The 12,753-nt window shown below is 39.6% G+C and overlaps 2 protein-coding genes across 4 annotated transcripts in view; one reads left to right on the top strand and one right to left on the bottom strand.

Moving 5' to 3' along the window:
- SMC6 (structural maintenance of chromosomes 6) overlaps nucleotides 1-10,383 on the bottom strand; it is a 78,857-nt gene extending 68,474 nt beyond the window's left edge. The window contains exons 1-2 of one of the 2 annotated variants that reach the window (XM_058682586.1): nucleotides 10,228-10,383; nucleotides 1,975-2,117 (exon numbers count right to left, since the gene is read on the bottom strand). In XM_058682586.1, the coding sequence (XP_058538569.1) occupies nucleotides 1,975-2,112 (138 nt within the window). In that variant the 5' untranslated portion in view covers nucleotides 2,113-2,117; nucleotides 10,228-10,383. The remainder of the gene's footprint in view (nucleotides 1-1,974; nucleotides 2,118-10,227) is intronic. The other variant, XM_058682585.1, reaches the window with a different exon arrangement.
- Nucleotides 10,384-10,500: 117 nt separating this feature from the next.
- The window catches only part of GEN1 (GEN1 Holliday junction 5' flap endonuclease), a 29,027-nt gene continuing 26,774 nt past the window's right edge, over nucleotides 10,501-12,753 (top strand). For both annotated transcript variants that reach the window (XM_058682587.1, XM_058682588.1), the window contains exon 1: nucleotides 10,501-10,982. The gene's annotated coding sequence lies outside the window, so the exon portion shown is untranslated. The remainder of the gene's footprint in view (nucleotides 10,983-12,753) is intronic.

The raw sequence follows: 12,753 nt of genomic DNA on the forward strand, positions 1-12,753 counted from the left end.
ATGAGTAAGATGAAATTAAATGGGAACCTTCAATGAATAACTACTCATTCTCAAGTCCTTAAAGGATCTAATAATTGTATTACATAGTTTCTTAATATGGACGATACTAACCTTTTGAGTCAGGTAATTTTTTGTTGGAGGGGGGCTGCTTTGCGATTTTGAGAATTTTAACAACATCCCTAGCCTCTGCCTAGTAGATGCTAGAAGCACACATCTACCTAAGTTGTGCCAATCAAAAATATATCCAGACACTGTCCCCCAGGGGACATTTAAAAACTCTTAAAAAAAATAAAGTCTTGGGGCGCCTGGGTGGCTCAGTCGGTTGAGAGTCCAACTTCAGCCCAGGTCATGATCTCACAGTCCGTGGGTTCGAGCCCCGCGTCGGGCTCTGTGCTGACAGCTCGGTGCCCAGAGCCTGTTTCAGATTCTGTGTCTCCCTCTCTCTCTGACCTTCCCCTGTTCATGCTCTGTCTCTCTCTGTCTCAAAAATAAATAAACATAAAAAATTTTTAAAAAATAAATAAATAAAAAATAAAGTCTTTAAAAACTCCCTGGCTGTCTTCTTTTGGATGCCATCTTATTAAAAACCAGAAACATTTATATCCTTTTATAAGTAGAATATCAGAAATTATGGTTGAAGGTTTTTTAAAATAAACTTTTATTTTGATCTAATTGTAGATACAGTTGTAAGAAATAATACAGAGAGATCCTATGAATTCTTTATTCAGTTTCTGCCCATGGTAGTATCTTAAAAACTGTGGTACAAAATCACAACCAGGATACTGACACTGATACAGTCAAGATACAGAACATTTCCATCACCACAAGGATCCCTTAGGTCACCTTTTATAGCTGATCCACATCCCACCCAATCCACTCCCACCTGAACCCCCAGTCCACTAATCTGTTCTCCATTTCTAGAACACTGTCATTTCACAAATGTTATAGAAATGTCTATGGGGTACCTTGGTGGTTCAGTCGGTTAAGCGTCTGACTTTGGCTCAGGTCACATCTCACAGTTCATGGATTCAAGCCCCGCATCATGCTCTGTGCAGGCAGCTCAGAGCCTGGAGCCTGCTTCAGATTCTGTGTCTCCCTCTTTCTCTATCCCTCCCCTGCTCCTGCTCTGTCTCTCTCTCCCACACACTCTCTGTCTCTCAAAAATAAATAAACATTAAAAAAATAAAAATTGAAAAAAAAAGAAATGTCTATTGTCACCTACATCAGGAGGTCACTGCTAACTAGTATTTCATGGTATGGATGTACCACAGTATTTAACCATTCACTCACTGAGTGACATCTGGGTTGTTTCAGTTTGGGCTATTACAAATAAAGCTGCTATAAACATTCATGTATAGAATTCTGTGTGAAAGTATATCTTCATTTCTCTGGGACAAATGCTGGGTTTTGTGGTAGACAGGTGTGTGTTAAATTAAAAAAAAAAAAAAAAGCCAAGCTATTTTTCAGTGTGGCAGTATCATTTTACATTCCCACCAGCAATATATGAATGATCCGGTTTCTCTGTATCCTTGCCAGCATTTGAAGTTGTCGTTGTTTTTAATTTCAGTCAGTCTGATGGGTGTGTTGTAACATTTCATTGTGGTCTTCTTAATTTGCATTTCCTCAATTATAAATGATGTTGAACATCTTTCATGTCATTGTCATTTTGAAGCCTGCAGGGTCAGTGGTCATACCTACTGCTTCATTCCTGTTATTGGTAATGCCTTCTTTTTTTTTCCCTTTGTCAGTCTTACTAGAGGTCTGCCAAATTTATTGATCTTTCCAAAGAACAAGCTCTTTGTTTTAAGGGTTTTCCTAAATGTTTCTAATAATTCACATAAACTTCAGAATTAGTTACATTATTTTACCTTAGTTTTTTAAAAACTATACTGCTTTTCCTGACATTGAATTATCAAGAATATGACATATAAGCCAAACATGAGAATCAGGCCAATCCAAAAATTTTGCACTTACCAAAGTAGAGGTACCATTTGTGAAAGAAACCGTACATTCATCTTCATCACCATCTTTGTCAAAGTCATCCAACTCTTCTTGTCTTGGTCTTTTGGCATTTTCAGGAGAGAAGAAATTTTCTTCCTTTCTTTTGGCCATCAGGTCTGAACATGTATTAGAGTAACAATGAAGTAAAATAAGACAAAGCTTAAGTTTTAAGTACTACGTCCATTCGTTTTTAGTTAAAAAAAATAAACATATCATCTGTGCAGAGGAAGAGGGCCATGAGACAAAAAACACAAGCGGCCACTTGAGGCTGGAAAGGCAACCAAACAGATTCACCCCTTGAGTTTCCAGAAAGGAACAGCCCTACCGCCACCTTGATTTTAGCCCTCGGCGCTGCAGCAGACTTCTAACCTGCAGAAGTGTAAGACAAAAAGTTTATGTTGTGGCTTTTTAAAATCATGTGCACATGCCACACTAGTTGATTTTACTTCAGAGTTATTCACGGCCAAGATTTTATGGATATGGGCCTCCCTAAATGTTTTAACTACTGAAACTCACAAAAGGTAAAAACTCTTATTTGTGAGACTCTGTTTTCTAGTTTCCTAGATCTATTAATAGAGATGCCATAATGTCTTCTGAAAGTTTTCCAAAGCAATCATCCAATTTTTCAGATAAAAGCATTAATTTTAAATTAATTTCCCAAAGAAGTATATCTTGAAGCCATGTTGCCTAGTATCAGTAGTTTCCCTTAATTGTTCCCTAAAGAAACAAGCCATGCTATTTTTTCCAATGTACTATAAAATTTATGCCTAGAAAATTAATGTATGTAAAATTAGACTAAACTTTTTGAACATATAAATACTGCACCTCAAGTCAAAGCTGACGGTCTGTGATTAAAATTAAATGTTATGAGTCATTTGATTATTACTTTCATTGTTCTCTCTAAAATACACTTAAGACTTATAATGATATGCACCTAATAACTATTTGCTAAATAAATGGAGAGAAAATCCATAACATAGGTAATCAAAAATGTCTAAGATACAAGGAAAGAATATGTAGAATGGTTCTAGTCTCTACCTAAGTCCACCAAGGACTGTATACCATAGCAACCAGGTTTGCACCAGGTACCTAGGCAGCAAGAGAGTAAATGAGGTTTTCTCTCTCTTGATTTCGGACTGAAGGATTCCAGTCAGTCCTCACTACAGATGATAGCCATATGTGATGATATATGCACACAGGGTAACAAAGCAGTCTTTGTGTGTGTGTGTGTGCGTGCGTGTGTGTGTGTGTGTGTGTGTGTGTGTCAGAAGGGTGGGGGGCTAGTGGAGTGGTGTTCCAAAGAGAGTATGAAGTAGATGTGTAGGAACCAGAATGGGGCCTCTAGAGAAAGTATGTGAGCGACAAAAGGAGGGTAAGGGAGAAAGAGATATCCATATATGTGTTTAATTTTTTAATCCACTGCTTTCCAAAATTATACTGACAGAACTGATCTGGCAGAAATATGAAATATCTATACATATTATGGAGGAACTGGTTTGGGGAACTATCTTTGTTAGGCTGTGTTATTTTGATAATGTATACCTCGTTAAATGAACTAAGTGGTTTTCCCATCCTTTTAATGCTCTGAAATCACTTCAACTGCATGACACATTAAATGTTTTTTTGAAAGTAAGAAAGAGCTAGGCTAGGGGCACCTGGATGGCTCAGTTGGTTAAGTGTCCAACTTCAGCTCAGGTCATGATCTTGAAGTTCATGAAATTGAGCCCCACCCCCAGCTCGCATCAGGGCTCTGCTGACAGCTCAGAGCCTGGAGCCTGCTTCAGATTCTGTGTCTCCCTCTCTCTCTGCCCCTCCCCCGTTTGCACTCTGTCTCTCTCTCTCAAAAATAAACATTAAAAATTTTTTCTTAAGAAAGAAGTAGGCTGAAAGCTATTAGAAAGTAGAGCTATTAGTAAGTAGAAAGTTTGAAAGTTAACTTTATGAAATCATTTACATTTCTTTCTTGTATACTGGTTTTAACAGGTTTACAATAACCTCTTGAATCAATTTTTCTGTAATTTTATTTTCAAAACATTGATATAATGTGAACCCTCACACTTACGAGACAAGATTACCTTATGTTTTGTAAAATCCTCATCAGTAGTCATGACTCCTTTCATGCAAATTATATTTAATTAAATTTTGAAATATTTTCTCTAAAAATTAGGTCTTTATCAAATCAAGGTTTTCTTTAATGGGAATATTTTAATGTTTATTCATATTTCTTATACAACCAAATTTAAGGGATATTCAGTGTGAGTCTAGAGTTCAATCTCTCATTCTTTCTCCCAAAATGCAAGTTAAAAAAGAAATCAGAGACTTCCACTTCCAGGAAAATGGAATAGATACACTTTTCCCTGTTTCTCCTGCTTAGTAAAACTAAAAACTTTGGAAATCATATATAAAACAAACATAAGACAACTCTGAATGAGAAGGAAGTAGATTGGCTAGGAACCTCAGGACCCAAGGAATGACATCAAGGTAAGTTCCCAGAGTTTTTGTTTTGCTTTAAATATCCCAGACTTGGAGAAGACAGCAACTGGGGAAATACCAACAGGTGCATGGGAAAAAAAGACCTAATAAAAGCTTCCTCTCTCTAGCCAAAGGACCAGGCAGCCTGACAGCACAGAAAGCTTTTAGACAATAATTGCTCTATTCCAGCCAAAAACCACAAAAAAAAAACTGTGGCGCCTCCTTCTACTCCCCCAATGACACACACTTTAGCAAAGGTCAAGTGGGTAGCCTGGACCTTATAATGCCATAAGAAGGCATCTCCATATCCCATTTGGGCCAGTGTCAGAGAACGTTATGTAGGCCAAATAGGGAGTCATGATAATGGGTGTCCATGGAGCCCGCCTAGAGAGCCTAGGTGTCCACCTTGATCAGGCAGTAATAGGTTGCTACTTACTCCCACTCCCGGTTGGATGGTGTCTCATGAGACCTTTTACTACCACCCAGAGAGGTAAAGAGACCACCCCCCAAAAGCATACGAAAACCATGTGGAGAGCCAAAATTCCCACTCATACCAGCAGTCACTGTGGCTAAGAAAAGAGCTCTGGTACAGTTCTACACCTCTGAGTCTTAGTGTCTACAGCTTAATACCATAGGGCAGAAGTTCTCAAAGGCTGTGGTCCATCTCTTCAAAAGTACTAAGGATCTCAAAGAGCTTTTTGTTTACACCTATCAATATCTATCATACTGTAAATTAAAACCGAGAAACTGTTAGGCCAAAGAACACACATGTACACATTCTGTCAGTCCTCAAAGCAATGACATCACCACGTCTCATAGCCTCTGGAAAACTCCATTCACTCATAAGTGAATAAGAGTGAAAAAGGCAAATAATATCTGACTATTATTATGAAAATTGTTTGACTTTGTTGACCCTTTGAAAGAGTCTCAAGGGTCCCTGGGCCACAGTCTGCAAACTGCTTAGTGCAGACGATACTGTAAGTAATCCATGACACAATGCCATAAATTATAAGGCGTAGCTAGCAAGCAATTAAGTTAGAGCAGCAGAGAAGAAGCCAACCATCAAATAACTTATAGACTTGATATTCAATGTGTGGTCCAAGGACCAGCAAGTAGCATTTACATCTCCTGGAAATGTATTAGATATCCAGAATCTCAGCCCCCTTCCTAAATCAAATGAATCAGAATCTTCATTTCTAACAAAATCTTAGGAGATTCTAAAGAAGAACCGTTATAAATAACATTTAAAAACTTGGCCTTTATCTTATCCTGAAGGCAATGAAGAATTAAATCATGATAAAACAAATACCATCTAAAAGGTGTATTAGATAATCCGAAGGACATTTAACCTAAACAAATCCCTGAGATGATATTAGCATTAGTCACAATTACATAAGAGTCAACATCTCTTTTATAAATAATTGAATGTTAATATTGAATCTCTTACACAAGTCAAAACTTGAAAATCCAACATATTTCTCAAACTATTTAACAAGAGTCAATGTCTGTTAGTTTCAGCTTGTTGCTAACTTACATTTCCTGGAATACCACCATGCCATTATTTTCCCCAAAATATCTCTTTTCCCCCACCCGTCCTCTATCTCCTTAATTACTGAGCAATAATTTATTTATTGTAGAAGAGCAAAAATGAAGCATTACTGTTTGGTTTTCCCCACATTAAATGTCCCTTTACATACTGTTTTTATTAATGCCCAATAATGATCCTGCAGTAAGCAGGCGCTCAGACATCAGCTGACTGATTTTTAGTATTTTACCATTAAAAAAATGGCAGTTTTTTAAGTAAAACTGGGGGGAGGGAGATGACGTAGGTAAATGTGATAAGCTTCTTACAATGAATGTGAGATTCTGTACTACACAGAAGATGGTGTGCAACATGATGACGATGTGTTTTATTTGCTGCACTTGGCCTAGGATTTGCAGTTTGCTATTAGGTTGCCATGGTAACATGCATCAGACACCAAAGGATTCTACCTTTTAAAATAGGAATCACTTTGTAATTTAATGATAATGAATTTTTAAAAACACATATGAATGTCCTGAGCATTAGATACAAGTTAATACAATAAAACTGTTTCCAAAAGGCTAAAGAGACATAAAAACAGATGCAAAGAAAAATACTTCTAATATTCTGATATACACACAAAATGGAAAACATCTCCTCTGGGACTTTTAATACATCCATAAAAGCTCATTATGTGTTTATTTACAATCAAAAAAAGTCAGAATTAAGGAACATCTCTCTCCCTCACAGGAAGCAAATCAGAGTAGAATAGTAACAAATATGCAACTATCAATAAAAAATAAGTTCAAGAAGAAAAATCAATAAGCAAGAGTTCATTATAGCAAATAAGTGAACTGGAAATCTAATGGATCAAATACACTTCAACAGGATTTTAAATTCCTAAATTTTAGATTTTATTGTGATCCATATAATAATTCATACTTCTCATTAATATCCAAGTAGGGACTAACAGCAGTGAGAACAGACATAACAGAACTGAAATTATCAATAGGAAATAGAGGTTAAAAATAACGGCAGAGGTGCCAGGGTGGCTCAGTCTGTTAAGCATCAGCTCTTGATTTCCGCTCAGGTCAGTGCTCTCAAGATTTGTGAGATTGAGCTACACACCCAGCTCTGCATTGACAGCACAGTGCCTGCTTGGAATCTCTCTCACCTGCTCTCTCTCTCTGCCCCTGTCCCACTCACTTGCACACACTCTCTCACAAAAATAAAGTTAAAAAATAATTAAAAAAAAAAAAATAAAGGCAAATTGCTGCTATCTCTGAATCTGCAGTGGACTGTGTTTACCTCATCCCCAATTCTGCCCCTCTCACCGCCACCAACATCCTCAATTCTGCATTAAACAATCTCATTTTAAATGTAATGAACTCATTAAACACACTGCTTGAGATATATCATAAAATCATAAGACATGATAAATATTTAAGTGAAAAAATTCATAAGTCCACCTATCAAATAACTCAGATCAGCAAAACTGGGAAATACTAAGCACAGCATTTCAGATAATAAAATGTGAACACTCAGATATATGTTTTAGAAACATCCCTGTGGCCTCAGTATAAAAGGAAGATGAAAGAGAGAGGGAGAATAGAGGCGAAAGAGACAGCCTCGAAAGGATGAGGGGCACTGAACAAAAGTAGTGGCAATATCAGTAACAGAAGGAAACAGAGAAATCAGAAGGAACAGAAGAAATCAAGAGATTTAAAAGTATGAGTAAAGTGGGGAAGTAGAAGTAACATTTGTTGAATATCTCCTTTAATCCCCAACATTTTTTAAGTACTGTCCTTATTTTACAAAAGGGGATATTGAGGCTCCATAAGACATTTTGCCCAGGTCTGTGTAGCTATAAATTATCAGAGCTCAGATCTAAACCCAAGTTTGTCAAAACCCAAAGTCAAACCTCTTCAATGCCCAGGTTCCTCCAGGCATGAACAACTGAGTTTGTTTATAGGTAGTGAAATTGGATATTAATCTACCCATCTTCTTATCTATTTTTTGTTAATGTATAAAAACTACAAAAAGGATTCTATTGTGATGTGTCCTTCTAATGTTGCTATTTGAGCAAATTAAAAATTGGGCTTTAGGTCACGATCTCGCGGTCTGTGAGTTCGAGCCCCGCATCAGGCTCTGGGCCGATGGCTCGGAGTCTGGAGCCTGTTTCCGATTCTGTGTCTCCCTCTCTCTCTCTGCCCCTCCCCCGTTCATGCTCTGTCTCTCTCTGTCCCAAAAATAAATAAAAAACGTTGAAAAAAAAATTTAAGAAAAATTGGGCTTTATAAAATTCCATCTCGTGTTTCATTTTTGGAAACAATCTTCACACAAGGCTAAATGCCATTATAAGTAGACAGAGCAGATCTGGAAAGAAAAGAAGTAAACAATACATTTATTTTGTTTGGAAACACTGAGTTTGAAGCCATCCTAGGATACTGAGATGGTGAAGCCAATAGACAGTAAAATATACTCTGCAGTAGGGGTGGGATTGGAAGTGTTGCTAAGAAAGCTACAGAAATTACTTTGAATTTGGTCACTAGGGAAAGTATGTTGAATGAGAAAAGATGTATCTCATGTACTAGTGAATCAAAATGCTAACATTAATATAAGTGACTATACTTGACCCTCAGTTACCTGGACTTACGAGTGTATGTGTATACAGAAGTGTAACAGGTAATTATGCCTTAAATATAATGCATACTACTATGGTAAAATTTTGAGTTACTTGTTTATTGATTCCTGAGAGTAAGTCAAGTATAGCTTTGGTTAATTTTCCTAACTTAGGTCTAAAAATGGTAAGTCAAGATTTAGGCAGGTTTTATATAAAATTCTACATCTAGACACTCAGTAAAATAAACCTTTGGGGAATAAAAACAGATTCTTACTTTAACAACTTTAACGTACCATTTGTAGTTACTTTTCTGCCAGGCTCAATACTAAATGCTTTATATTCATTACATATTTAACACACATATTGAAGAATCTGGCCCATTGGGTACTACAGCTATTTTCCTCCAATTACAGAATAAGAAATAAAACTTAAAGAGGTGATACCAATAAACTCTGGGTCACTCAACACTGGTTCTCTCATATAAAAACATGTTTTTTAAAGCAATATTCTAGTGATCTCCAAACTTTCTGTACGCCCACCCATTCAGGAAAAGAAATTTGGAATACACATTTTGACATAAAATTATCACTCTGTGTATTTCACACAGTACTAGAACGAGATAAAGTAAATCTAAGTAGAAGCTCTATTATGTTCCCTCCCACCCACACGCCCGTGGAACTACCTGCAGTCCACTGTACAGGATACTGAATTTTTTTTATTTTTATTTTGCTATTGACTACTTTAAACGACTATATAGCAGCCATCTAAAAGTTAGGGAGTTTGGGCTCTTTTTCCCCCCCTTAGAATATACATTCCGGAATACCTTGCCTTTAAAACACTCGCTGTTAATGAAATATACACAAAACATACACCAAGTAATAAGCGCTCACATAAATTCTGCCTTCAGGGTTTAAAAACAAAATAGTTGATTTTTCCAAGAATTATCAGTTTTATCTCAAGTCGTATTGGTCCTACAGCCCTTTCTCTATCCTTGACTCTAGTATTCCGCAATTGCCAGTCGCGATTCTTCTCCAGTTTATTTCCACAAGGGGGAAAAGAAATGCCATCATAAAACCTCCAAACGTTACATGTTACTTTTTCTAGATAATACAGCCTGCGTTGTCACGAAGCTGGGATTTAACAACAAATCCAATTTAAGTGCTATTTGCATACATCTCGTAAACAGACGAAGTAGCTGCCGGTGAGGGTATCAGATTCGCTCTAAGAGCCGGATGTCCGAGCCCACCTTCCCTCCTGACCCCATCCCCTCGAGCAAGTCTTCTAAGCCTGAATGAAAATTGGGGCCGGGCGCCGGGTCCAACAGCCAGGGCCAGGATTTCTCAGCCCCACCGGCGGAGCCGCCCGAGGAGGGGCTCAGCTGCAACGGGCAAGTTTCCCGCGGTTCAGGGGACCTGCGTCGCCCGCAGAGACAGCCCGAAAATCCGCGCCGGCCGGCTGGTCCGCTCGGGCCCGCGGGGATACCCTGGACACCGCAGCAGCTCCGCTGACCGAGCCACCGCTAGGTGGGCTGTGGGGCGCTGGCTAAGGGGGTAACGACAGGGGATGGATCCGGAGCAAGGGAGAGCGACAGCGCGCGCCCTCACCTTACCTCGAACAAGTCGAAGTCTCCCCCAGGGAACACGATCAGCGCGGCTGTCGCGGTGAAGCGGGACGCTAAGGGCACCCTGGGTCGTCTCAGCCTCGGCTGGCCACCGTTGGCCCGCCGGGAACCGCGCGCCTGCGGTGGGAGAAGGCAGGAGCCTAGCTGCCCTGGCGCCCACCGCGGGACACTACGCGCCTGCGCCCCGCCCCCCCCTCCCGCCAGGGCTCTGCCCGCGCGTGCGCGTTTCAGGGTTTTCGCGCCACTAGCGTCTAAGAGAAGGGGCCGGAAGTGCTCCTTGGCGGGCGGGGAAGCTGGTAGGCACGCAGGGCTCGGCTGCGGCGAGACTTGAGGGGACGGGTGATTTGCCTAAGTGAAAGGGAAGAGAACTCGGAGTACCCCGGCAACAGTTCCAAGCATGCGTAGAGCCGACCGGCTAAAAGCCAGAAAAGCCTAGAGAAAGACTGGTCGCGGAAAGGGGACGGTTACTTCCCGGAAGAGGCGGGGCCACTGAGAGAGGGCGCCGAATTAGAAGTGATTGGCGGCTTCCCGGGTTGGGGTGCTGAGTCCCAGACGTTAGTCTTTGCTTAGCGAAAAAGGTAGAGAACTTTTCCTTTTCTTTTTTTTTCCACTTAAGTTTTTAAATTTTTTTTATTTTAGAAGAGAAAGTTTGGAAACTTGGAGGCCGCAGTAGTTAGGATTCAGGCCAAACTAGTAAATGACGGAGGGGCGTCTTCCAAAACCAAGGAGAAAAGGTTGTCCGGGTAAGTCCCGCGGACCGTGGAGAGGCGGCCCTGCCCGCCTTCCTCTGGTTCCTTTGAAAAGCCGGGTTAGGGGCGCTCCTGCGAACCCTGGTCAGAGGCTCGGCTGGGAGTACGGTGGGAGAGCCGCCTGACCGCGCTCTGGCCTTGCGTGCCTGGCCGCTGGCGGCTCCGCAGAGGCGGATGGCCCCTGGATGTCCTTCCTTCCCGCACAATGGAGCAAACGCCCACGCCCGGTTCTAGGCCGAAGCGGGCAAAGTCGTACTGGAGTGTTCCTTTTTCCTTGTTAACGTTGTGCTCTGAAAATACATAATAGCAATTACCTGAAGGCATTGTGGTTGTTTACAGCCTTCCCCCCCCCCCCCGCACTGGCCTATTGTAAACCCACCCAATAAATATCGGAACTAATTAAGTTTTAAGTTCCTTGACGTAACTTTCAGGGATGTTCTCAGCCCGTCATTAAACCTACCTCTTCTCTTCTGCCTTTACACAGCTCTTCAAGAGTTGGGTTGATCTAGTTAAATAATCTACTTTATTTACTCCACAGCCTCCCGTTGTAGATAGGAAAAAGTGGCATTTACCGCTACCCCACTTCACCCCCAAATAGATAGATGATAAATTTCTCATCCCCAGTAATGAAATTCCTTCCATCGAAGTCACCTTTTGCCTCTAAAGATAATCAAATGTATATCATATTCCCAGTGTGGCCCTTGTATAAAAGTAGGACCTGGTCAGACTACGCTAAAACCCTAGCTCCCTCATAATACCCCTGCCTGTACTTGACACATTGTTGTAATTCTCTTTTCATCTCTACTCTCAGTTGCCCTCCTGGGGTCTTTAGATGCAGGGCTTTATCTTTCATTATTGTATCTCTAGCATCTAGAGTTCCTGGTACATAGTGGACATTTAATAAAGATTTATTGATAACTATAAGTTAAGCCGGGTATATTATCCTTCAAAGTTTAAGCTAAATTCATATGAAAATAAAACTGAAGAAAATTAAACTAGCATCAATTAGTGAAATTATGTAGTAAACCCATACAATTCAGTCTTGTACTTAAATAAACTATTTGCCTATCTTTATATGAAAACAGTCTTGAAATGGGAATTGGGAAACTTAAAGTATTTTTTGCTTTATTGCTACAAAGTTTTTTCCCTAATGTTTTTGCTTAAAACTTAAATAAAATTGGAAAACTGTTGGCCTAACAAAATGTGTATTTTGCATAAATCTAACCACTGACCTCTGTTTATGTTCTTTAAAATTTGATTCATTAGTGAAATTAGCAAGGTTCTGTGCTTTTCTCACCTCGTTCAGTTTTATAATTAACCAATAAAAGCTTATTAGCTCTTAAGGAAGTTTTAGGAGCATAAATTGATTTATGGGCACCATATGGTTACATCAAAGGATTTGTTTTGTTTTAACCTGAAGTGGATTCTTGAGCCCTTTCTTTAAATTAGAAATTCATGTTCTTTCTGTCAAGCAATACTAACGAATATCGAGTGATTTTATTTTAGTACCAACTGACCCAAAATTGGTCATGAGATTCAAAGGATATTAGAGTTTTATAGTTCATCTGGTTTCCTACCTCTCATTTTGTAGATGGGTTGGTTAAATGTCTTCCAAGGTCATACAGCTTCAGTATCCAAGACCAAAATCCTAGGTTTCCAATCCCAAGTCTAATGCTCTTTCAGTAAATTAAATAAATTGAAGCCACTAATACATTATATAAAGTTATTTGCTAGCGTTATTCTGATGTTTTTGATTCATGTAAGT

Source organism: Neofelis nebulosa, chromosome 9, assembly GCF_028018385.1.
Source record: "Neofelis nebulosa isolate mNeoNeb1 chromosome 9, mNeoNeb1.pri, whole genome shotgun sequence".
NCBI lineage: Eukaryota > Metazoa > Chordata > Mammalia > Carnivora > Felidae > Neofelis > Neofelis nebulosa.